Source organism: Coloeus monedula (genome assembly GCF_965178545.1).
Source record: "Coloeus monedula genome assembly, chromosome: 6".
NCBI lineage: Eukaryota > Metazoa > Chordata > Aves > Passeriformes > Corvidae > Coloeus > Coloeus monedula.
The window spans coordinates 6,372,891-6,400,465 of record NC_138786.1 but is presented as its reverse complement, the minus strand read 5'-3'; the positions used below and the strand labels follow the sequence as shown (position 1 = coordinate 6,400,465).

At 37.5% G+C, this 27,575-nt stretch overlaps 1 protein-coding gene across 2 annotated transcripts in view; it reads right to left on the bottom strand.

The window, feature by feature from the left end:
* The window catches only part of METTL15 (methyltransferase 15, mitochondrial 12S rRNA N4-cytidine), a 93,890-nt gene that overhangs the window by 49,339 nt on the left and 16,976 nt on the right, over positions 1-27,575 (bottom strand). For both annotated transcript variants that reach the window (XM_082284440.1, XM_082284439.1), the window contains one exon: positions 3,710-3,846. In XM_082284440.1, coding sequence (XP_082140566.1) covers positions 3,710-3,846 — 137 coding nt within the window. The remainder of the gene's footprint in view (positions 1-3,709; positions 3,847-27,575) is intronic.

Genomic DNA, 27,575 nt, shown 5'->3' with positions numbered 1-27,575 from the left:
TATTCACCAATCACATTTTAGCCCCTCACATTACCCTTGTTAAACTTCGTATGATTGGTGATTGCTCAGCCCTCTCATTTGTCCAGGTTTCTCTGCAGGGCCACTCTGCATTCCAGGGAATCAGCAGCTCCTCCCAATTTTGCATCATCTGCAAACTCACTTAGTATCCTGTCAAGTCCTACACCCAAGCCCTTTACCAAGACGCTGAAGATCACAGGGCCAAAGATGGAGCCCTGTTGTCACAATATCCTGCAGTGGTAGGGAGGAGGAGAGACATCCAGCAGGCAGGAATTGTGCAGCAAGATTTAATTATTTAATTATTTTACGACTCTTTTATAGACTTTTTTCTTCATAGTCTAATTGGTCAAAGGATCAGCCACCCCTTGGGGTGATTGGCTAAAATCCTAAAACATCCATTGTCAAAATATTTTCCTACTGTACTATAAACAAAGCTCTGCAAGGTCGCAGGTGTTCATAGTTTATAGAACTCTACTAATATCTTCCGTGAGAGAGAAAAATATCTCACGGGACTGGAAAGAATTCTTGCTGGCAGCATATTTGTATTCACACCCTGTGGAACCCCTCTATTGACCATTCACCAGCCTGATGTCACCCCATTCAGTATAGCTCCTTGTGCCCAACCTGTGAGCCAGTTGCTCATCCATCACATGATGAGCTTATCCAGCTGTGGAATGGGCATTCTGTCCAGAAGAATATGGTGAGAGGCAGTATAAAAAACTTCACTGAAATCCAAAAAGATTACATCAACAAACAAAGCCACATAGTGAATAACAGTCGGAACTATATAATTTTACTAAGATTATTAATGTGATCTAACCAGAATAAGCAATAACAATTAACACTGTATATTTAGAATTTTAATTTTTTATGGTAAGATGGACTACTGCAAATATTACTGCAAGATTCAAGATCCATCATGCAGTTGGTATTAACATCACCAACTCACACATGCAGTATTCTGGCTAGGAATAGTAGGAAAGTAGGAAACAAAGGGTAACAGAAAATTCAGTTCGTATGACTTTCAGTTTGCCCATTGCATTCACAGTTTCAGACAGTGGGAATAAAATTTTACTGGTTATGGTCACACAACAGCCTCTTCCCCAACTTTGTGCTGTCACCTCCAAAGCAAATGAACCACTTCAGCAAGTCAAATAACCTCTCCCAGAACATCAGTGTTAAACAGAAGAGGTGAACAAAAACCTAGAACAGGAAAAAAGTGGAGGATATTTATACTTCTGTGTTGCAGTTATTCAGTCATGTACATCTAAGGCTGTGCATCTTACAGAAGGGATAGCCCTACATTTCTCTTAGACTGCAACTGCATGCTGCCATTGCCATTCTTCAGATAGCACAACTACTTCTGTGGCTCCCTGGTGAGCCAGGCAACTATTTAATGTGAGAATAGACCTGACCAGATACAGATGTCAACTGGATGAATTCCCTGAGCTTCTGATGCCCACACAGATTTGAATTGAACTGATACAAGGTTCATTTCTAACACAGTGCATGAAATAGACAATAAAATCCCATAATGTTAGACCGACCATCTTTTAATGAATACTTAAAAAAATCCATAAAAGCTCCATATCTCGTAAGTAAATCCTTTATACTCAACTGATTTGTAAGCAAACATTAGCTTTACCTGTCTATAAATTACATTCTTAATGCCTCCTTTCTCCTTTTAACTTGACAACGGTTTATGCAACTGACTTCCCAGGGAAAGAAGATTAATAATTAGCACATATAGAACATTCTTTTGCAATAATTTTCAACACAAACTGTTATGAGAAAAGATATATTTACCTTCTGGAAAAGGACCCACTTGTTCTTTCTAATAGGAAAGACAGAAAATTAGGGAAAACACCAGAGCAAATAAGAATACAGCTCTGTATCCTACAATACATATCCAGGTGACATACGGTCATCTTTCAATGATTAAGATTTTTCACCAACACCACTATGTTATTCAAGAATCCACTTCATTCTAAGGATAACTTGCATCTGCAAAGGTAGACGCTACCATCAAAAATAAGAACTGAGGCCTCCTTTGTCTATTAAACCATAATAAGTTACATCAACTGCTATACAAAGTTCATCTTTTCACAAACCTAAGCAAGCAGAAAATTACTGATGCCAATCATTGGCAGAAGAGCATCCAGCACTTGTAAAATCTCTTAGTCTATCTGGAAAATAAACTTTTCACATCCAGGTTTGCATAGGATACTTTACAGACAGACTTATATTGAGTCAGAGGACTGTTCATTGTTGCCTTACGTTGTGTGAATGTTTCTAAAAGACTGCGTTCTTTCTATGACACAAAGAACAGAAGACTTTACAACTCCCATGACATTTGGCAGAACATGTTTGCAGGCTTAGTTTAAAAGAAAATGGACTTCCCTTGACAAAATTCTCCACAGCACTCTGTCAAAAAGAGCATTCTCTGGAGAGAGAGAGGAATTCCACAAATTTGTAAGTATATATTGCATGTCACTTCAGCCCAAAAAGAGCTGAAAATTTAGAGAAATACATATAAGTGGTCTTGCAGAATAGGATGATTAGAAACTGAGCTATGCTGTCTTGACACATGCTTGCATTTCTCCCACTGGGCCTCTGTCAAACACATGTGAAGAAAGGAATGCACAGCTTAGCCTTTTATCTTAGAAAAGTTGAGGAACACCTTCTGCATTGCTTAAAGATTACTGCTGCCTTAGAACTTCTTTTTATGTGGGAAAACATGACTGAACAACCAGGTGTTTTTATCTGCCTCTTCCAGATTTCTTCTTACTGGAAATATTTGCTTTTCTTCATGCTAAAGCTCTTTTGAAATAAACAATGTTTTCAACCTGACAGTGAGTATTCTCTCTTTACTACCATACATAAATTTCTTAAGTCTTGATTACTTCCTATTATTTAATTCTGTATCTACATATTTTCACTTCTTGGTCAGATCTGAAAATTTGACTTTCTGAAAAGCTCATATTCAACTCTTTATATTGCACACTTTTGCATGAATGCATTGATGTTCTGACTGAGTTCTTTCTTGAATTAAGTAAAGGAACAAGACCTATGCATAACTAAAAAAGATGTAAAAAATTTGCATTTAGCATTTGTTCATTTAGCAAATTCAGCACTCTTATTTAAAACAAAAATCAAAGCATAAGCTATACACAGAAATCGTAACTTATTAAATTGTTCAGTAGTTTTTGAAGCCAGTGGCAAAGTACTTAGCAAACCCAATACTGAATTACAATTATTTTGGGGTTTTTTAAATTAAAATATTCATAATCCATATTTAAATGGCCTAATTATTTTAAAACATATTATTCCATCATTTTTGTGAAATATTTACCACAAAGATAAGTTTTTGTACTACTTTGCAATCAGAATCATCTCAAGGCAAGCAGAACACATGAATCTTTCAAAATCTATTTTTAAATATAAAATTAGCTTCTTGATGCATGCTTAAAATTAAAACTACAAAATACACATTTAACTCCAAAAACCTAAGAAGAAGCTGCATGCAAATACTCATAAACAAATCGAATTGGATGTCTTATTTACAGGGTACATGCAGCATAGAATGCTATTCTACAATATGCTATTAAAACCAATAAAAATATATTACATTATGTATAAAATACTGAAGTATCAATCTTAACCATATATAAGACAGGAGAAGACAACTTACGGGTAGGATTCTGAAAGCTGCTGAGCTATTTTGTAAGCTGTGGGATCCCTGTCTAGTGCATACACCATGATGTCGCTGGCTTTCTCTAAAAGAGCTGCTGTGTGGCCTCCGGCTCCAAACGTCATATCGAGGAAGCGCTGTTGAGTGAAAACAAAAACACCTTTTATCTTAGAGCAGTGATAAACTGATGGTTGATTTAAAACTTATTTTGATAATCTCCCTAATATACTAGAGGAAAATATACCATTGCCTTTTTGGAAATATTTTTGTATTTTGTGCACAATTGCAATTGTGTCAGAATAATCTTTTGCCAAAAAAAAAAACCAACAAAACCCCCCCCCCCAAAAAAACAAACACCTACAAACAAAAAAATAAAGACACCCAACCAAACAATACCAAAACAAAAAAAAAGCCTTCTCTCTCGTACCTGGGAAGGGTGATTGTGACATCAAACTTCATATTGAGATAAAGTGAATGGAAAAGGCTGCTAACTCCCAGCCACATCATGGAAGAGAATGTCTGGAGCAAACAGTTTGCCTGCAAAGATGGGAGTCTAGGGAACTGGTGAGCAAGTTCCAACTGGTCCCAGCTCAAGAAAGAAAGGAAGAAGAAGAAAGGCAGCTGAGATAAGACTCTGGAAAGGTGAACACTGCTCTCCTGACAGCTCTGCAGTTTCTGTAGATTCATTCTAGAGAAGTTTCTATAGTCAGTGTCCATCTGACCAACAGGCTGACCAGGAGGCTTTGCTCCTGAGACCTTCCAAAGAAACAGTGACTTGGGGCACAGTCAACCACCTTGAACCAAGACAGGCTGGGCTATGTAAGTCTAAGGGGAGAAGATTAGTAGAACTTAATGCTGTTTTAAGTCTTCTTTCACCTACAAAAGAGCAGTGGTGTTTCTAGAAGCTGTCGTATGCCCCTTCTTCCTTTGGCCTAACAACACTGGTACTTGACTGATTAAAAGACAGGAACTATTTTTGTTGACAGAAATAACTGGTTCGTCACTTAGCAATGCAGTGGTTGTATGACTGCAATTCCACTCAGGAAATATTTTCTTTAAAAATTACTAAGTAAGTATCTATAATTCTATAGTCTAGCGAAAGCATACTGGAGCACAGAAAGAAAAGGATTTTTATTGCTTTTATGACAATGTATCTAAACCAAACTAGAAATGTGACTTACTCTCCCACCTTGGTATTCCCATAAGACTTTTCTCTCAGTTGATTGAACTGACCTCTGTTGACTGGGGAAACTCACGCTAAACTAGAAAAACAAATTCTCCAGATATTTCAATATTAATATCTGGGGCGGGGGGGGGGGGGGGGGGGGTCGTCCCACTTCTCAAATTATTTTTTATGTGAAGCAGGTTTTGAAGACTACTTATCAGCTACAATCATATTAAATAGAAATCAATACGACCTAAACTTATTCTCACAAATTATACACCCAAAGGGTAAGCACATTTTAAGTGAAATTTTCCAATTTAACTCTTGAAAGAACTAAGATTCAACCACAAATTCCTTTGGATAAGAACAGAAATTCAAAGGCAATGAAGAGCCAAACATTTTTCCAAAAACATATTTTAGAAAACATAAAGACTTACATATGGAAATCCCATAATAATAACAATAATATTATGATAATACTTATGAGACTAATAATATAACTCTACTGAGGCTAAAAGTAAGAGCAAATTATGATCTTCTAAGATCTTTAGGCTGCATTATTCAACACAATTTCTTTGTGCTATACTATCATGTTTCCTAAGCTTATGCTCTAGAAGCAAAAACTTCCTACAGTATTTTACAAAGTTAATGAAGGAAACAAAATTTATTTGGGTGATCACCCAATATTAAATTGCATCACTCCTATGAAGAAATAAAGCACTGACCCAGAATTTTTTGTAAGCAATATCTGTAAGACAAAACTATGTTACAGAGGACATACCATCCATACTATATAAATGCTCCCACAACCTATTTAAGCATTCTGATTTATCTTCTGCCATAACAAAAACAAAAGTATACTCATTGAACCCAATTTATAAACACAAAACTGAAACAGTTAAAAAATGTGGTTGTTTCTTTAATACAACTGAACATAAGAATTTAGCTAGAGTTTGAACATACTTGCATATGCTAAAAATTCCAAGCATTTTCTCTGTAAGTTCTCACATACCACTAAGATTCAGAGAAGCTCTCTTATGACAAAGGTTCCAATCAGTTTGGGCTTTCTTTGCACTGTACTGTTACTTCTACGACACCCGTAAAAATCCAATACTGGCTGTTGAAAGGGATATTAAACTAATTAGCGACTTTTTAATTATCTCTCTTCAATGAAAATTATTAATATAAAAATGTAATTGTTAACTCTGCATTTAGCTTAGAAAATTGCAAAAATGAACATGAGTTTTAGAAAATATACAAATTCTCTTCAATTACTCTTAAAATTTCCAAGGTAAATCTGATATGCTTTGATTTCCACTCAAGTTATTTCCATTTAAACCTTACCAGAAGTAATGTACATAAGCAATAAAGAGACCTCCAACTTTTATATTCTAATTCTGAAGGGAAATCCATTTAGAAAAATCCCTTCAGAAATATGTGGAGGAACAACAGAAAATTAAAACCACCTTTTTATTTTTTTTGTATAGGATTAACCCACTCAGAAATGCACTCAAAAAACTTAGTCACAACAGTCCCAAGTGTAATTTAGGATTGCACTTATTCTGCAGCAACACATTAGAATCAAAACCAATCTAAATTACATCATAATTCCTCTTGGAAAAAAAAGAGTTTAATCAGCATGAGTCACGTCTTCATGGTTAGGTTTGGTTGTTTTGTTTAAAAAAACAAACAAATGCTCTTATTCTTTATCATAGCTAGAAAACTAGGAAGAAAATTTTCAAAAACATCAATATTGTCTTTCCTAAAAGAGACCTACAGTGTTAGCAGAAAGAGTCACAGAAGGTATAGAAGTGTCAGAAGAGCTACTTCGATCTTTAAAATAAAATACTTTGGAATAATAATTTCATTCCACTTAAACTCACTAGTAACATTAATTTCCAGGAAATAGTCTTTTCCCACTAATATGTTTAACTACTGGTTTATTTCTTGCATGTCTGTCTTCTAAACATCTAACTCTTCTTTGGTCATCTCCAGGAAGTATTGAACAAATTTGATCCTTCTTTCACCAACACTTCTATACCACAGAGAAAGTCCTTTGTTTCATCACGTTTGAACAGCAGAATATGAAAAGATAAATTAGGTACCTTTTTGGCCAAATCTCCAGACAATTTTGATTTTTTTAAGCAATATGTAATACTGGGGGTTTTTTTCCAGATGAATTTTTGAAGATCTTATAGCTCATTCAAGAATACTTATATTTTGTTTAACAGTCTCACCTTTCCTCACAGACATCTGCTTTCATTCATTTTAAATTTGATAAACTTTAAGCTTGATAAGCCCTTTATACATGCTGAATATTAATGAACCATACAGAAGATCTTGAAAATACTAGCAATGCAAAGTAGAGAAGGAGTCATTGTACCATGACATAGTGACAAACTCTCAATATTCTGACAGCATTGAAAAGCTTTAGTTAAGAATCCATGCAAGCACCTAACTGTGAATGAACACATGCCCACTGAATTCCACTGCCCTTTCTGAAAGAACCAACAAAAACCAGCCAAACCTTTAAGCAACAGTAGACATGATCTTTAACCAGAGGGCACTAGATACAAGAGGATACAGCTTGGATTCAATCCACATTCAGTTTCTCATAATCTAGCTGTTCCACTCAGAAGCCACTCTTTGTATCCAGAACCTAAAAAAAACAGCTATCACCTTAAGTTATCAAATAGAATGGTTATGATATTAACATGACCATTTTGGAGCATTGGTCAGATTTGAAATTAATCACTATAGTATCCTGCTTCATAATATGTTTCTTATATATTCCATCCATCTTTCATGCCTGAAATAAAAGATGCTTCTTTTTTTCTTCCTCTTTCTCTCTTGCCTACTAGTTTTTAATCAAATAAAATTAAACTACATTTTATCCTCCTGGTCCTATAAATACTGGAAAAGATTATTACATGAATTTCTCCTGCAGTGACTCACCATTCCATTGCTAAGTTATGACAGTCCCATCAGAGTCCCCTTGGGAATTTTATAATCAGTTTGTGACTGTACATTTTAGAAACAATTTGGCTCTTTCATGACATACAGATAACAACAAACAAAAATTTCACAGCTTTCATTTTACAACTAGCTCTAGTATAGTTATAGAAATACAAAGAGTTTACCATTTTACTATACAAAACTTTTTACTGAAAAGCTCTAATAATAAATACCTTTTAAGTATTTCATTTTACTATGACTGATCTGTAATTCCTCTAGTGATTATGTTCCACATGTAATAAAGTTTACTCCACAATGCTTAATAGCCTTTGTGATTATTTTTCCTTTGCTGTGTAACAAAATGAGATTGCAGAAATTACACAAAATTGAAACTCAAACATGACATACATAAATTGAAACTACATAATACTTATTTTTAAAAACTTACTATTTCAGTATTTTCCACTCTCCTCTTTCTATCTTTTTAAAGGCAAGAACTTTATACCCTTTTTAAAGTAATTTGATCCCTTAGATGCACAACTTTATTTTCCCCTACTAACCTTAATTATTTCAAGCACTCCATCAGACGATCTTTCAAAAAACATTTTTTCTTCCTCTCACAACCCTGACATTGTCTGAAAGAGTACTTCAACATATTGGACAACATCTCAAAGAGACTTTGGTAAATTGCACTAAATATCTAAGACATACTGAGTTAGAATACAGGACATGTAGTCTTATGCCAAACAATCCTGGGTATCAGTACTTCATGAGCAGTCCCTCTCTTTTCCACTGTCGACCATGTGACAAACTCCTGCCATTTACCTTTTTTTTTAGACAAATTGTATCGCCTTGTTCACACTTACACAATACCAAAAGATCATTAATACATGATGATAAACTAGCACACAAGGCATTTGCCACAGCTCTTTCCAACAGGTAACATTAATTTCTTGTAAAAACAGAAAGCCTGTTATTCCCCAAAAAGTGACCTTGCACCGCATAATTATTTATTCAATCCCCAGTCCTGTTTATCCACATTTTCTACTAAAGAAAAAAAAACAAATTAAAAATCTGTATTGACAATGACCATCTCACCTGCTTTCAGCAAGTGTAATCACCTAAACCATCTTACCTCCAAGTTCTCTGATTAAAAATAAAATAAATAAAAATCAACTTCAAAACAACCTTCCCAGGAAAATGCCTTTCCTTCCTCCAGTCCTGTTTCACACTTCCTTCAATGATTTAACACACAACCACAGAAGAGACAATTGTACAACTATTCCTCTCTGATACTCATATCCTGTTGTTGGCATTTGTCCCCTTTTTGTCTAAAGAAATGTTTAATTGAATGGCAGCCACTCAAGTATAGTGAGTAGAAGATTTTGCAGTACTCCTCCCAAATTAAACGCTCATAGGAATCACCAGACTTAGAAGGTAATGAAGACAGCTATCATGTCATGGAAAGACAAACTGACACTACATAAATTATAGTGCATGACCTCTATATAATGTAAAACTCATTAATTTTGCCATTTGCAGTATTATGTATCAAAATTGGTCCAGGTGTAGTTTTCAGAGGAGAACCTTACTCCAAGTTTACTTAATAGCCAAAAAAAGGAAAAAGAATCCTACCTAATCAGTTACCTCTTTTACCTAACGGGAAAGACATACTTCCTGAGTTGCAAAAAAACAAGTAATGCTGTTTTCAGAATAGGAAACAATATGAATGTTAAGTTTAAAACATGAGCAGAAGAACAGCAAAAAATATGAATACCAAGTTTAACATATGAGCAGAAGAAAAATTAACTTGCAAAAACTACACACTTTGCCAGTATCGTATCAATACTATATACAACATTTTAACAGTGAGACATGCCTGATAGAGGACTTTCCACTCAAAACTGGGCTTCACAAATGATAAACTAGAGCTTTCCTGTGGGAAAAAGGAAATATATCCACAAACCCTGCTGCAACAGCCAGGAACACAGCCCCAGTACCTCACCATTCACATTTCATCTTCCAGAAGAAAAAACAAGAGTTACGAAGAATGACAATTATGAAATTAGTATCTTTTCAGTTTTATCAATTATGAAATTAGAATATTTTCAAGAAACTTGCATAACATATTTGTTTTGAAAATGGTACTCTTTCCACTTTTTACAGGCTTGAAAAAAAACCCAAAAACAGAATACCGATTTATTTAAAACATACTACAAAGAAAAACTGAAGAACAGCTATCCAGCATCCAACCTATGCTGCCTAATTTTTAGCTCGCTAGAAGAAAAGGAAACACCTGGAAACTGGTTCCTGAAGGAAGAAAAATAAAATGGGGACTCTTTCATGCAATTGACATTCATGCAAATGTCAAAGTAACAATACTTTTTCTTGGAGTATTATTATACTGAATAGTCTAACAAAAGTATGTTCACAAAAATGAATGGTACATGATGAGGGCAATGGTTACATGATGAGAGAAATAGGTTCTGTAATATTTCTGTAATATTAAAGCCACCATCAACTAGTGTATTCCAAGCCAATCAAAGCTAGGTCAAAGTGCTTCTCTCTGCTTTTACTGATCTTTCTCAGTGGGATGTCAAGCCAACATTTTTCACAGTAATAGATTTTTCATACTTGAAATGAGAGCTAGTGTATGCTTGTAAATGCAAAGAAGGTCAAACAACTAGGATGTTTGTTAAGGCTAACAGTAAATATTTATTACTGCATTGCCAGGCACTTTTGGTCCGTATCAAAGTATTTACTCTTATTTTATTTGTATCTTTTCCATCTCTTTGTGGAAAAAAATCCTGAGAACAGAAAAGTAATAGAAACAAAATAATCAAAACACTGAAAGATGCTTTTTGCTACTTCATTCTTCTGGTGTGTCTACGATGAGTCATGTTCTCTAAACTTGTTGTCTGAATTTCCTTGTTATTCACAACAGAAATTGTTCATTGTCACAACACAACTTGTTTTCCACTCTGCTTTACTTTTCAAATATCAACTCTAAGTGCAATAAAATATATCTGACCTCTTGATCAAACGCCTTGAATTTTCTACAGCTTACCATTTTAAGACAGTCAACTATTTAATATACACTAAGTATAACAAGCTGAATTGAAGTGGGGAGTAGTGACAACAAATTCTACAGGAGTCTTTTTCTAGCAGTGACTTTTTCCAAGAAACAGCTGGTCTGCTTTTTTTACCACATCTTTCACAACTAATCACTGCAAAGGTATGAATAGAGACATTTTAAAAATAGCTATTGTTGTCAGTGTTTCTTGAACAAAGCACACAGACTATTGTTTGGGCACATATTTTAAAGTCCGCTTTAGCTCCTTAGTAATTTATTTTCCTTCTGCAAAGCTCAAAATTGAAAATTAATGTTCAGTGCTGGCCTTTGTTAAAACCAACCTCACTGAACCTATAGTTTCAATAAACACAGAGAGAAAATTAATCAGAAGGACAAATGAAATCTACAATCTTTTCCTTCTAAGAGGAAGGAAAAACACATCCAAACTTCAGCTTATTTTCTTCCAATCATCTAAATACAGGGATTCTGTTAAAAAACAACATGAAACAGAACTTATACTACAGGGAAATTCCAATCCTATTCCAGTCAACAGGCCAGACTTATAATACCCAAAATCCTAAACAGGCATCTGGTAGGAGATAGTGGCAAACACTTCTTTAAGAAGGCAACCCTCCCAAAACCACAGCTCACTCCACAACCAGTCTCCACACAGAATTACAGATGTTAAGACTGGTATGCATGGAGAACAAAGGGAAACCTCTGGGAGCAAATACACCAGTTCTGACCCCACCAGACTATCAATAAGAACACAGCTAGTGCACACATAAATTCACACACATGTACAAAATCTTACTAGCAGGAAGAACTATCATTTGAAAAAGTTAGTGCTTAAAAAACCAAACTTATCAAGCTAGAACTGTTCTGATCTGCTGCCTCCTTCTTCCCAGATAGTAGCAGTAATTAATGACAATAAATATGCTTCATGATATTCTGACTAGTTTTCTGAATTTCAACAGAAGACCAATTACAACTTCAGTGGATGAGCAAAGACTTTTCATCCTAGAATGCATCTGATCTATATGGCAGAAGACAGGAAAAACTGTTCTGTTGCTTTGAAATCCATAATACTTACCCAAATTAAGTTACTAACATTTCATTCAAGCCTTTCTAATAGCTATTCTGACATTCTTTGGGATACAGCCAAAAGGTACAAGGATTTGTATGTTGTTGAGGTTTTTCCTTAATTCCACTTCTTTATTACTTCCTCGAAATGCTTTGAATTTACCATGATGCACCTTAAAAACCAGGAATCTATGGAGATATTGAAGTGCTTTAAGATAAATGTCCAAGTGGATGGAGAAACAAAAATGTTTTCAGAAAAAAAACTTCCCATGTTGCAACATGCAGCAACATATTACATTATAATTTTAGGAACAGAAAAACATTATTATTTTCTTTTTTAATACTATTTTTAATGCACAAGGAGATTACATATATATAGTTCAGTTCAGTACATGCATACCCATGAACACTAAGAAAAACCACTAAAGTTCTGTTTCATGTTGGTTTTTAACAGAATCCCTGTATTTAGATGATTGGAAGAAAATAAGCTGAAGTTTGGATGTGTTTTAGTGTTCAGTATCTTTAAATACTATGTAAAGATACAACTAGCTTTCTATATCAACAAAGTAGACTAAGCTATTTTGTCCAAATTAATTTACAATCTCCAAAAACTGAAGTTAATGCTTTTCACTATCATTAAACTGTATATACATGCATCATATGCTGTACAATGAAAATCAATTCAAGCTGCAGAAGCTGGACAACCAAGTACCACGGAGCTCTAAAACTTATTTTGCCCCACTGCCTTAACATGGCAAGGTGTTAGTTCCACGTGACAGGAGAAATGGGTGTTAATGTCTTCACAAATGAGTTGATCGGAAAGGACCAATCGGGCCCTGGAAGAGTGCGTGTGGAGGTCTTTACGAACACCAAGCTGAGCACATTTGTTGCATAGTCCAGCACAGTGAATTTCTGAACTTTAGAGGAAAAGTGCACAGGCTTAATAGACTTATGAATATTAACCTCTCTGCCCAGGGTGGGCTGAAAGCTCATTTAATGGTCATACAATGCACGATGTGGGGAGGATACATGTTCAAGGAGGAATATCTGGTAGGCAACTTGGGAAGGCTTCGCCTTCCTAGTCCCTCAGCCAATGAGGAAAGGAGGAGGACAACATGCAGCCAGGAGTTTAGGATTAAAGGAGGCTGCATCCTCCAAAACCTCGAGAGAGATCTCACAAGGTTATGGCCTAGTGGACACTATCTTTTTATTCGAATAAAGTTGATTCTTGCAAGACTCCTCTGTCTCCTTTGTGAATGCTGGCCTTTCACAGTGTGATTTCCCACACACACATAAGTCAGTTAAGCTATTTCTGGGACCAAGGTGATTTAAAGCATTCTCACACTACCAAAGCCCTATACCTGCTATAGAAAATGTTTTTCAATTAACAGATAATATAATGTTTCTGAGATGATGTTATGCTCTAAAGCAGATGTTTTCATAAAAAAACTGAATGAAAGGAAAAAAACCTGTTCCGTAGCAAAGTATTTTAAAAGAAAGCAGAAGTGTCAGGTTTATGTATTTTCACCCTAATATCTGATCTAAACCTCATTTGCTGCTGAAATTGTTCACCAACAAAATAAACAGTACATTTCTCCTGTCGCTGTTTTACCAAGGACCAGCGAGAAACAACACAATCCAAATCCAAGGAGAAAAGGAATTATTATTTACACGCTAGGTCATGTATCTTTGTACGGGAGAGAGCATGATATGATTGGTCGCTTGACCAGCCACCCCCTAGAGAGATTGGCTGACGTTCTCTAACACCCATTCAAAATATTTCTTCCAGAGTACCAAAACAAGGCTGGAAAACAAGCCCAGGTGCAAAATACAGATTTAGTTTACAAAACCATCTTTCACTGTTTCTCAGCTAAAGCATGAGAAAGAAGAACTTCACAAAGTGCTTCAGCAGCTGTTTTTCTCAGCTAGCTGTATGAGAAAGAAACTTCGTAAAATGCAAAGGCAGCTGGAAAATTCCTCTGCTCCTGCTTTTTAGCACCCACAATCTCCTACCCTCTTTCTCCAGATCACTTCCAAGGCATGCACAATTCAAGCCTACAATCAAGATTTCCAAAAACTGTTGATTTTAAATCAAATTATGTCAGTATAGATTATCCCCTGGAGCTCTCTGACATGACAAACATGTTAAAAGTATTGTTTAGACATCCTGAAAACAGTAATTGAAAAGGCAATTTTTTTACATTGAAGAAAAAAAACTTCTCCTAAACACTTACCATGCATTCAACATTTGCATTTCTTACAGGACTGTATATGCACTACATACCATTCTGTCGGTAATTTCCCACTAAAGCAGACAATCATCATTTCATCTTCTTTCCTAAATGGACTGAGCTTTTTTAAAGAAATTTTACTATCAGTTTTTGCAAAGTACAGCAAAACATATGAGTCTAAAAGATATTATGTGAGATATCTACAGAAAATCTTTGTTCTGCAGCTCATCACTTTTAAAGCCACATGTCTTGGAGCAGTTTGGACAGATCATGACCAAATATACCAGAAAAAAAAAAAAATTTAGGACTGTCCTTTCTTAACACATGTTCTGAACAACACAGACCAGAAAATTATAAAAAGCAACAGAAAGCCAAATTTTAATTGTGTAATAATTTTGAAGGCACTTCTAAGGTATCACTTTGTCAGAGATAAAAAGGAAATAATTCCAAATCTCCTTACACAGAATCTATTTGGGGCATCATTTTGCATTTTAAGTTGCTTACAATTATTTCTGAACAAACTATGATGGTCATTGTGTGCAGCAAATGTACAAAAGGAACTTTGAACTGTTCCCCTTAGGTCGCTGTGAACATATTTAAATAACAATAAAAATAAAAAGCACATCTTTAAAACTTATGTAAGTGAACATTTATAAACCAAAAAAAAACCAACCAAACCTATTAATTGCAGTGCCAGTGCAAAGTCACACACAGGTAAAGTCACTTACACCAGCTCAGTTACATCAAACAATCCAAAAGGTCGGTGTTGACATTGGAACATCTTATTATGGTAACAAACAATCTATTTAAAAGACACTAATGGAAGTAGGATCACTTTTCGTCTGAAAGACATATGGAGTCTTTTTTCTGTCAACTGAAGTTCATGGCTGGACTCAGCTTACAACTCTGATCGGACTAACACGCTTAAAACCCTACAGTGCGTAGAAATCTCACAAACATTCTCCTGTCAAGAGCTAAAAGTTATTTTTGTAACATTATAAATAATACTTATTGATAGCAGTCCTTTCTTCTAATTGTACTTTTATAGGAAAATAACAATGCAAATATATGCTCAATTTATTTTGAGCATACCAGAGTAATGAAATAAAACCCAACCAATTAAAAAAAACCAAAAACCAATCACAAACAAACAAACAAAAAAACACAATCAAAATCCACAGCCCTCTCCAGAAGAATAAAATCTCCTTGAAAAATTATGTATTTTTATTGCTCATATTTGGCTGAAGTGTAAATCCAAGATCATAAGTTATACAAAGTTATCAATTCAATTACAGTATGAATGAAAGTTGCTGTTAAAAGTAATTTACTCTTAATATCAAAAAATCTACTCATCCAAACATTTTAAACACTTTTCTCCTAGTAATACTATTTCACTTAATGTTCCTTACTGATTAAGTAATTGCTATTAAAAAAAAAAAAAATCAAAAAACCACAACAGATTTTCAAATAAATTTCAAACAGATTATTCTTCTACAAGAGAAAGTCAAAAGGCAGTCATCTGGGAATAATCTCCAATTTGATTTTAACATCATTCATGCAATAAGATTATTATCTGTTTTTCCAGTAACCAACTTGGCAAATTCTCATCTCTCCTTCTCTCTCTACTTAATTTCATTCTTTGTAACTCATATGCGCACATACTAAAAACTCTGAATCTCACTAACCAAAGGTGAAAGTATCATACATGCAGAAACCCAAAGTAACATGGCATTTGTCATCTTTTTGGAAATGTTAGCCTTCAAACAACATGAAGTACCATGTTTTCTTTGAAGTATGCAACAGAAGTCCCATTTCATAAGAAAGTTATCATGTAATTGAAGTCTTTGTCATAATATGAATTCAGAAAGGACCATGATATTTGTCTTTGGCAAGACCAAGTATAAAATGGCAAGGGAAGAAGAGACTGCTACCAAGAATGCAGGTTACATTAGTCCTCTTTTCAAAAAATTAATACATGGTAGAATTCAGCCATATATTTATGAAATAACAAAAAATATTTTCAAATACTTGATTTTTTTCTTTTAAATTAAAATACCTCAAAAAATTTACAATTACTTAAATTTTTTTTTCAATTTTATAGGGTATTTTACAGCAATTGTTTGCCACATTGTAAAAAAACCCTATGACTACTCATAAAGTAACACTCTAACTGTAGCTAAACACAGTCACACTCTAAAACAAGTAGCAACATAGTTCATTTTTCAGTATTTAGAAATGCAAATCTTCATCAAGACAGAAGATTTAATGACCTCCAATACACCGTAACTGGAGATGTTCATATTCTCATCTAGTATGCAGATACAATACACTAATACATAATTAAAGAACAGGTAGTTACTGATTTATATTTATGTGAGATCAGCTTTACAAAAAGGAACATACTTCAGACTCACAAGCAATTAAAACCAGATTAATTTCCTACCACAAATATGAGTTCAAACTCCTAGTGAGAACAGCATGACTTGTAATTTACTTTTATACTCTTTATTACATTAATACAGCAATCAAAGCACAATACAGACCCTGAGAAAAACTGTCATTCACTACTGACAAAAAATAATGAGCATAAAGACCTTGTAGAACTATACAGTTTTCATATAATCTATTGATTAGAGAAGGCACCTACCCTTCAGAGCATAAAATCAAGCACCAGGAATTCCCAGCCTCTTGTGGAAACTGTACAGGTGGTTCAATAGTAGTATAAGAAGTCTTAGCAGCATGCAGTTATAGTAATAAAATATCTTTAAAGTGTTGACATAAGTCAGTGAAAAAGAATGTGAATGCACAATCTGCAGTCTGAACAAGGCCCCCTTTACTTCCATTTTAAGGCAAAAACATTCTCAATTCTATCACCTGTGTACTTCAATATAGAATGCCAGGGTGGAAATCACAAAATACAATGGCATGACTTAACTATGCAAATTTTTGGAGTGGAGGTTTTATTTTTTTAAAAAATAAGATACTCAGCTGTTAATTACAAAAAGAATAAACAAGTAGATCAAGAACATAATAAATCACATTTTGCACTGAAGTTGCTAAACTAATTGGTTGCATTTCAACATGACAGTATAGATACTATCATATGCCAAAAGCTGGAGAGAGGCAACATACCAAACTTCACTTTCTGGTAATGCTTTGTTTACCAACAAAGTACTGCCTGTGGCAACATGTTACACAAGGAGGAGCTGGTTTGGCTCACCTCTGTTAGTTCTCAGCGGCTGAAACAAGAGCATAGAGCAACTATGTCTAACTTAATTACACAGATTAGATATAGACAGTTTTATTAACCAGTTCTAACACAGCATTGCTTGAAAACACAACAAACGGGCCCAATGATACTTAACATCCTACTGTAAAAAACTATTTTAAAAATCCCTACGAATACACAGAAAATAAGACAGCTTTTACTACAAAAAGAAAGAGTATAAATACAGTAAACTTCCTTACTCCCCTTTGTCTATTTATTGCCTGCAAACAAATTGTTTTACTCTCTTTTTTATAGTGATGCCTGTATGCCACGATCCTTTATTAGAGACCAAAGGAATTACCATTAGCAAAACTAACTTGCTTTATGAACTGTACACACATACAATACAGTTCTTTTCAAACAAACCTGTTATCTAACCCAAGATCAAACAAATGAGTATGACAGAGTAGAAAAGACCATACCGATAACAGTACCAATTCCATGTAATTGCAGATAAGCAGTCATCTCCCTCAGCACAAAGCAATTAAACGTGTTTATCTTCAGACCTAGAGTGCTTAGCTGCCTTGGAATCAACATGCACAACTAGATGGGTCTGTGAGTTTTGTAATTGTTAGCTTTACCCTGTATTTTCATCCAAAAGTTGCACAAGAAAAGAAAATTTTTTTTAAAATTAAATTATAGTTTTAAATAATGTCTTCGACAAGCAGAATCTGAGCCACCAAGTGTGGTCTAATCCATGTTAGACATTTAACAGCTCAAACAGGATACAGGATTAAAAATAAAATTTTATCCTAGTGGTATTCATTTTTTCTTAATGAACTCTTACATAAAATTCCTTATGTTATTAAGCTTATTTTAAGATGGAAGGATTCTTCTGTTTTGAATACACACTATATTTAGCCACACAACACCCTCATCCATGTGGATGCACCCAGTTACTCTGCCTGTACAAACACGATACAAAAGAGAGCACATACGAGGTGTTGCTGACCAATCTGAATTGTCTTCCATTTTCTTTCAATGAGTGGAATCACTCAAGGATAGCAGTATCTAAATACCATAGGTATGTCATCATCCTAAAAATCACTATATGAAAAAGTTAAATACCTTAATGCAAACCCTAGAACCATTATTTCTTTACTGTCAAAGCCTACGATAAATCATTCACTGTCTGGCATATGTTATTCAGCAGCAAGTAATAAAACAACAACATACCAGAGTTACAGAGGAGGGCAACAGCACAACTTGGAATAGCTCAGAAATGGTACCAAAATTCATGCAAAAAAAATGGCAAAGTCAAGTACTACTGATAAAACAGAAAGGAGGGGTGGGGAGGTCACAAAAATCACCTAAGTGCAGTTAAACAAGTCTAAAGGCAAATTAGAACTCAATGAAGGTTCACTGAATAAAAAACAACCAAATCCTAATACTTCAGATAGTTTAGGCTTTTCTAAAAGCAATGCACAAGATAGTCATGTTTGCTACTACACCAGTCATGACCTACAATTCATACATGAAACTTATTTTCCATAAAAATAATGTATATGTTGTCCACTCTTCCTGGTAGTATAATATTTTATATATATATTTTATATATATACATACATATCACTGAGGAATGGAATTATGTCCACAAGAATCTGAAGTATATGCTTCATTGAGTCCACTTTGACAAACTCTTACATTACTGAAACTTCAGCTGACCCTGTTAATCAGCATTTTCTCTTATAAGCATTAGGAAAAAAATGACTGTGCAAGATTTTTAAATGCCATTAAAAATAACCTACTTCAAAAAGAGAATGTTTATTCTATGCTACAATCTCATTCTGCTTCCTAAAAAAAGCTGAAGTACAAATTTAACAACAGAAAATAGTTGGAAGGTTAATTTTAATATGATGCCTGCACTATGGACATTTTCTCCAGAAACCATTAAATAACATTTAATTCAAAAATTGGCATAAAGACTAGAGGACCCTGTTGCTATGTTCCAGTTGCTCAGGTTTAAAATGAAACAAACCAGAGGATATCAGGTATGAAAACTTGATCAAGTCTCACTATCAGCATTCTTTACAGGATGCAACAGGGGAGGGAAGCTTGTCAGTGTCACATGTACATCTACGCTACAAGGAATTACTGCTGGCAATTCTTCTTAAGAGGTCACATCCCTTTACCAAAAATCTATATCCCTTATCACCCCAGACTCTGCAAATTACTTTTGACAGCATCAGTGATCATAAATTTATTCTCAAGGATCTGCATGAAAACCTCTCAACAAAAACAGAAGAGACAGAAAATTTCACCCTACCCTATCCAACAGATACTGTACTTCAGCTAAAAAAACTAGCATGTCACATTGCAGGATATGAACCTACAAAGATCCTCCAGAAAATCCAAGCAATTTGATATAGCTTCTGGTGAAGAAAGCAGGGAAATTAACTAATTTTGAAACTTATATAAGAACAAAGACTGCAAATGTCGACACTACAGTAACACAGAAAATGTGCCTCACTTTGATGAAGAGACAGCACTTACATAAGCATTGCAAAATTAAGTATCATGCGTGGAACAGACCAGTAGGTCCCTTCACTAACAGATAAGCACAAATACATTCTCCAACTATTCTGGTCATGATGTATAGGCATTTTATATCTTTGAAACTAAGAATACAAACAGCAAAAAAGGGACATCTCTAAACATAATGTAAACATCACACACAGAATCACAAAAAAAGCCCCACACCACATGTCTTGGTTTGAAAGACAGCTAAGGAAGGCAGAAGCCTCCCTTGGAATGGCAGATAGAACCCCTTTCCCTCCGAGTTATTATAATTTTGAAATCAAGGGCTTTTAGGCAAAGATGTGGGAAATAGGAATAAAAGTTCTTTACTATTATATATCTATATGTGTATAACCAGTCAAACAAACAACAATAACTATGGCAGTAACAGCAAACAATCACAAACCCAGTCCCAGCCTTCTCGGCTGTCGGGCCCTTTCCCCTCGGGTGCAGTTCCGCTCGCAGCCGGCAGGGGCGCTGGCGGCTCCCGGTGAGCAGGGCAGGTGCGATGGTTCCCCCGCGGCTGCAGGGGGCGCTCCGGAGCGAGCTCGGGGAGCACGCGGCACTGGTGCCCTGGGATCCCAGGGAAGGATGGAACAAAAAAACTTCACAAACCCCCGGACAGCTGGCCCCGGTGTCTGGCCGGACCCTCGGGAACAGCAGGCTGGAACGGCAGGCTGGAGCAGCAGGGACGAGCACAAATCCCGGACGGCAGTCGAGGAGTATCCAAACCGAGAAACACCCCAACACCCCACCCCTCCCCTCCGTGGAGGTCTGGGCAGGCAGGGCGAGCACGGCTACAACGCAGCGAAGGCTCGAAGCAACGGCGGGGCAGGGCGGCCACAGCCCGGCCTCCAGCAGGGCAGGGAAGGTGGGTCCCTGGGGATCCTGGGATCTTTCTCCGAAGAAAGAAAAACGGCCAAAAAGAACCAGCAGCTTCTCTCTCCAAAAGCCTAGAGCAAACTGACCACACACCCAGGTGAAACAAGAGTAGCCAGGCACACCCCACCCCCAGTGGGTAACTGTTTCTTAAGTACCCAGCGATTAGCAACAGTATGGGGAAAATTCCTTTAACAGAAACAAAAACTAGAACTCTTAAAACCCCAACACCACACAAACATTAATTACCACCAAATTATGAATAAAGTTCATATATTGAAAGCACTGAATGCATCAGATATTCGCACTTTTCAGCAGATAACTGTGTTGAATGTGACCAATAAAATTAACAAAAGACAGCAAAATGTATTTACCAAGTAAATTTGCTTGAAAAGGAATATTATTTTTAGTACTTCTGCTCTTTCAGCATTAACACTTCCTTTAATTTAACCGCAGCTATGAAAATCTAGTCAGTTCCAGAAATGAGATTTAATAGTTGCTCCCAAAAGGAATCAAATAAAACATGTTCCATGAATGCCACACAGGCCACCAGTATTGCAAAGGAATCACAGAGACTCCTAAACTTTCAAAACAAACAGTTGTGTTGTGTTTCCACCCTGGGGCAGTCAGTTCCAGGTGTACTGGACACTCCTCCAGGTGAAAGCAAACTGTGGCCCGCACTCTGCTGCCAGAGGAATGGAAAAAAAACACATTAGCAGTGTCAATGGTGGCACCATGTCATAGGTTAGCAAGCTGAGTCTCGGAAGTGATGTTCTTCTTACAGCTTCCTCTATGACCTGATAGAACCTATCAGCTGGCCAGTTTGAATATGGACAATGCTTTAAGCCACTTAAAATTGTGACCACCTCTGTGACACACACTTAAGAACAGACAAACCCCGGGCAGAGCTCTCTCTCGTTTCTGGCCCTGGGACAGGTGGCTGCGGGCCCTGTGAGGGGGCCAGCGGGCCCAGCCCAGGCCCTGCTTGGGCCAGGCCGGGCCGGGTCACAGCCATCCTGGAGCTGATGGGCCCTGTTCCACCCGCAGGAACCCCCCCGCACTGCCTTGCCGTGGGCAGCCGGAGCAGCTCGGCTCCCCCCCTCTCCACTTCGATAAGTCACATTCCAGCTGCAAGGCCGAGGTGAGATTAACCCTTTTAGTGCTGTGAAGAGCTGAAAACCTGAGGGAAGAGAAAGAGGAGATGCTTAAAGCTGAAATTCTGTTGTGAAGCTATGATATATCAGAGTATCCCGTTGTAATTTCATGAAGATATGGGGGGTGGAGTGTTCAGCTCGCAAGCAAAAGCACCTGTGCTGAGATAGGCAGATGCTGACGCAGCTGTAATTTCATGAGAAGTTTGAACAGGGAGAGATGGAAGCGATGAGGACTTTTGCTCCAAATGGGAAAGGAGAAAACCTCAGTTCCTAGAGATGCTCCCAGAGATAGTCCTAACGATGAAGATGAGGAAGATCCTTTGCTCCCAGGGAAGGAGAAGGGCCTCTGTTCTTAGAGATGAAATGCTCCCAGAGATGGGGGAAGAGAACTTTTGTTTCTGAACGGCTCAACCTTAAAATTGTACCCCAAAAACCTTCAAGAGTGGACTCTCGAAAGCAGTTGTGGGAAAAGCTGCAAGTCGGAGAAAGGGACTCGCATGCGAGCAGAGAGACCTCGTCCTAAATGGACTGAACAATATTTGGAAGTGGGCGGCTGTCTCAGTGTGATAATGTTTTCATAGCATGAGCAAGAAGAGACTTCTCTTTCTAAATGGACTGAACAAGGTTATTATGGAAGTGGTAAACAGACTGAACATCTTAAGGCTTGTCTTTTTACATTGTCAGTGGGAGAAGGGAGGAAGGTGGGGGGAGGAGGAGAGTTCTGAAGGTATGGTATGAATTTTTTTTCCCTCTTTTAGGTCTGTTAATAAACTTCTTTATATTCTTCCAAGTTTGGTGCCTGCTTCCTAATTCTTATCTCACAGAAGATAAACAGTAATGAGTATTTTGGGCCAAACCACTACACACCACTTTGCTGCCTTGAACGCCAGTTCGTTCTGAAGTTCCAGCATGTCCAGCACAGCAGCACTCAGTGATGGTGTGACCTTGTTCAGGCCACGGTAATCTACTGTCAGTCTCCACCCTCCACTGGACTTAGGCACTGGCTGTATAGGACTTTTAAAGCATGAGGGAGGCTTGCTGACCACTCTGGCTCTCCAGTTCACAAATAATCTCATGGTGGGGGCTACAAAGTCCCAGTTGGTGCAGTGTTGTCGACGGTGCACTGCTGTGGTAGTGACTGGTGCCTGTTGTTCTTCGACCCTCAACAATCTCCCAGCAGAAGGGCCCTCTGAAAGACCACACAAGGTATTCACCTGTCTAATTTCCTCTGTCTACATGGCAGCTATCCCAAAAGCCCAGCAATGTCCTTCTAGGTCCTTGAAATACCCTCTCTTCAGATAATCTATGCTAAGGATGCACAGGGCCTCTGGGCCAGTCACAATGGGGTGTTTTGTCATTCACTCTCAGTCAGGATCACTTCAACTTCCAGTACAGGCAGCTGTTGGGATCCCCTGTCCCTCCAGAAATAGAGATGGATTCTGCCCCTACATATCTTGATGGCATCAGGGTACATTGTTCCCACAGGTGTCAACTAAAGCCTTATACTACTCTGGGTCTGATTTGCCAGACCATCTGATCCACACCATCCAATAGATCTGATTTCCCTTTCCCCCACCTCGCTGCAGGCGGGGCCTTTCTAGTTCTGGTCACAGTGCTCATTGCTCACTTCTTGTAGATATGAACTGGACATCCTTTCAAGAGGATCAGAAGTAACATCAGCCCTTTTACTCTGTCTGAGGACCTGAGGACTTGCCCCCAGGAAACTGGAGCAGCATTTATCCTTGAAGAATTTCTTCCTCTCAACTCACATACCTGTGCTGCTAGGGCAGAGGAGGGTTTTCCACTCCACTTCCTCTCCGTGGTCAGACAGGTAAATCCACAGGTTACCTCTTGGTGTGTACTCTCTCTCTCGAGCAGGGGGTGCTTCTTCCCAATAGCAGAGACTCTGGTCTGTATTGGTGGGGCATGGGACATTTCCTTTCTAAATGGCTCTGAGTCCTCTTTAAATTGCTAGAAGTCCTTGGACACTATTTCCACAGATGAGACACAGGCCTGTAGAGGGAGACAGTCTTCATATAGCCGGAGATTGGTAACAAAATCATACACACTTTGTTGTTCTTTCCATGACATCACTGCCAATCAGTTGGCATATGGCGATGGTGCACTCCACTGGAACATCTGCTACATTATTTGTTTACACTGGATTTCATCTGGATTTACAGGGGACTACTCATTATTTGAATCCTTATAGAGTATCTCCAGCACAGCTAATTCTCTCAGGGACTGGATACCCTTCTCCACAGTGTTCTACTTGTCTCAGTGCACTGATAGATCATCCTTGAAAAGATACATTTCCCTCACACTTGACAGGAGTCACCTCCAGAGGCTGAGCGTTTGTGTCCTCTTCCTGATCCTCTTGTCAATGCCTGCATCCCAGGACAGGGACCCCAGCTGCTCGGCTACCATCTAGTTTCATATTTTGGGTTGCGATATCCCAGCATTGGAGCAGCCAGGTCACCAGGGGCTCATGTCACTGGCAGCTGAAATCTTTTTGCATATCTTGCAGTTCACCTGGGGATAGGAATCAGGCAATTACCTCTGGCTCAGCTCTTCCTCCTGTCCTGAGGGCCTTATTTCCTCTTCATCCCTCACTAGGCAAACTGATTTGGTCTTGGATTTCTTCGTCTGTATAGGTGCGACTGCTACCGGCACAGGTTGTTCCTGTGGTTCAGCTGCAGTTTGAATGGCCATACTTCCTGTTGCTCTGCTTTCCTCCTCCTCCCTGAGGGTGCTGACTAGTATCAGGCAGTGTCTGATAAGTAGTAGCCAGGGCCTATCACGCTGCATACCTTCATGCCTCTCTGGAATTACCACAGCCTTTTTCAGTCAAATATTTCTGCCATTTTATCAGGCTCCTACTGTTTTTCAGGGGTGAACTTCCAAACCACAGGAGCAGAATAATCCTTCAAAAGATGACCCATTTTCTCCCATATTCCATGCCACTCATGTCTATCCACTCTTGGGGCAGATCTCTGAATCTCCCTAGAAATGTCTTTCATGACTCTAAGCATGGTGTGGACCCCACTGAGGAGACCTGGAAGACTTAGCAACAAGAATATGCCTTCCTTAACATCCAAAGGGAATTCAAGTCTCAAAAGCTGTTGTAACAGGCGTGATGGAGGAAAAGGGGGTAAAAGGCTGGGGAAAATTATCCTCCCCTGTTCTGTCCACAGACTGGATACGATTATTAATGGACTCCCAAAGGTAGTGCCCAAGGTAAGGGCAGGAGAGCAGCACTGCATATACATCCCAAAATACCTTAATTGCCCTTGATGTCGTGTCATAGACTGATATTCCACAGCACAGCAAAGCAATCCTGATCCCTCTTCCTGCTTTGAAAATGAGCTCCATGATGGGCATGTAGTGCTTATATGGAAAGATATATAGGGTTAGGTGCCACACCCACATGAACAGACCAAGAAACATTGTGACCAGTGGTTCCAGACTTAATACAGCAAATACTTAGATCAAACTTGTTTCCAACCGGCTCTGGGCAGATCTGTTGTTATCTCAATCCTTCACGACCCACACTGGGCACCAAATATGGCTGTCATGGTTTAGGAATGGTGCTCCCATATTCAGAACCCACACTGAGATTCTCCAAAACCACACGGTGCTCTCTCTCGCTCCCTCTTTCTCCTCCCCGCTGTGGCAGGATGGAATTGAGAATTCAAGGCAGAAGAGGTAAAGAGGCACTGAGAATTGAAGGCACAAGAGGTAAAGACCACAGGTTGAGGTAAGAATAATTTACTGGAAACAGCAACAACATAAGAAAACAAACATTAACAGCAACAGTATTAATAACAAAAGGTATAAGAAAAGAAATTATTTACGTGGACAAACATCCCTGATAACAGAGAATACCAAACAGCTCCCTCCACCATGCTTTCTCAACCCAAAGGAACCCCTTCTTCCCAGAAGAGAGCGAGTCCCTTCCGCCTCTCCCCAACAGTGACAAGAGGTGGTATGGAAGACCCTCCATATCCTAGTCATGCTTCTTCCTGGCTACTGCAGAAATTAACCCTGTTCTGGCCAGAACCAGGGCAGTATTTTTAAACTTAGCTTGATATGTTCACTTGTAACTGTGAGCTCTTGCTCCTAAAAAAACAGTATGGGTATACACTGCTTTTGGTAAGAATCACTGTTTTATACAACTTTTAATATTTGGTTAAAAATAATGTCGTTGTTTTTGATAACTTGACCATTGTATTCCACTCTTTTGCTTTTAGCATGCATATATTTTAATATACTACTCAAATAGAAAACTAGCAACCTGACTTGCTGAGCAAAAATAATGACATTCCTAAACTGTATGGGAAAATGCTTTACAGAACCTTAAAAAACACAGGACTAAGAATATATTTCCAAGTGTACTTACTGGACTGTTTGTTAAATTATTGTAACTGTTACAGTCTTTGTAACTACTCTAAAGTTGGTACCTTAATTGTTTCATGCCTTAGTAGGTGTTAAAATTTATCTTCTGGATTTTCTAAATGCCAGTTCCATCAGGTTGTGAGCACTTACTCATGCCCACTCAGAGACAGGTCAACAATACAGAATTTTTTAATAACCTTTGCTGAAATGAAGTCTTGAGTCGCTAGTTATTCTCTCTATCATAAAAGACTAACAAATACTTCCAAGACTGGTGCTACTGATGCCAGTTAATGATTTTAATTTTTTCCTTTTCTCCAGAGAAGAACAAAGTAATCCAGTAGAAATTTTGTGCAACATTTGTAAAACAAATCCATCTACTGCAGTAAGGCAAAACCATTGGCTGTAACATGCAATATGTCAATGTACACAGAAGACAACCTCTAAATACTTAAGCATTCTACTAAGTATATTATCAACATTAATTATTTGCTTGTGTTACGAAGAAAGCATTGTCCCACACAATTCAAAAGGCATGATTTATTAATTAGTGTATGTAAACGTTCCTGAAAAGTTCTACCTAAAGCAAATGACAATCCCGCTACTGGTGAGATTTTCCAGACTTTTGTGCCGAGATACAAAAATGCCATTAACAGGTGAGGAATCTTGTTTCTTCATCTTCAGTACTACAACTTAGAACAGACTGATTCTGCCAAGCAATAACTTAATCCAAAGAATTGTGAAGTGCTAAAACCCAAAAAATGTATGTGCTAATGGTGTGTGAGAAATGGGATGAGAACAAATAGGAAACCAGCACCACTTTTAACTCTATAATCAGGATTATATGAATAGTATTTTACAAAGTAATCGACTTTATCACCAAAACTACTGCACAACAGAGTAGTTCCCAAATTACTAAGTTTAAAATCCAAGCTACAAGTCTCCACCACAGAAATCTTTTCTTAAATCTCCTGCACAGAGCAGGAAAAAAATCTTCCATTTCAGCTAAACTTATCTGATATTATCTAGAAACAGAATACTTCCAAGTAGAGCTTTATTCTCCTCAGTGGCTGTAAGGCAGGTGAAAGCTTGGCTTTAAATCTTTACTGCTTCTTTCAAATTAAAAAAGACGCTTTGAAATATGCTGCA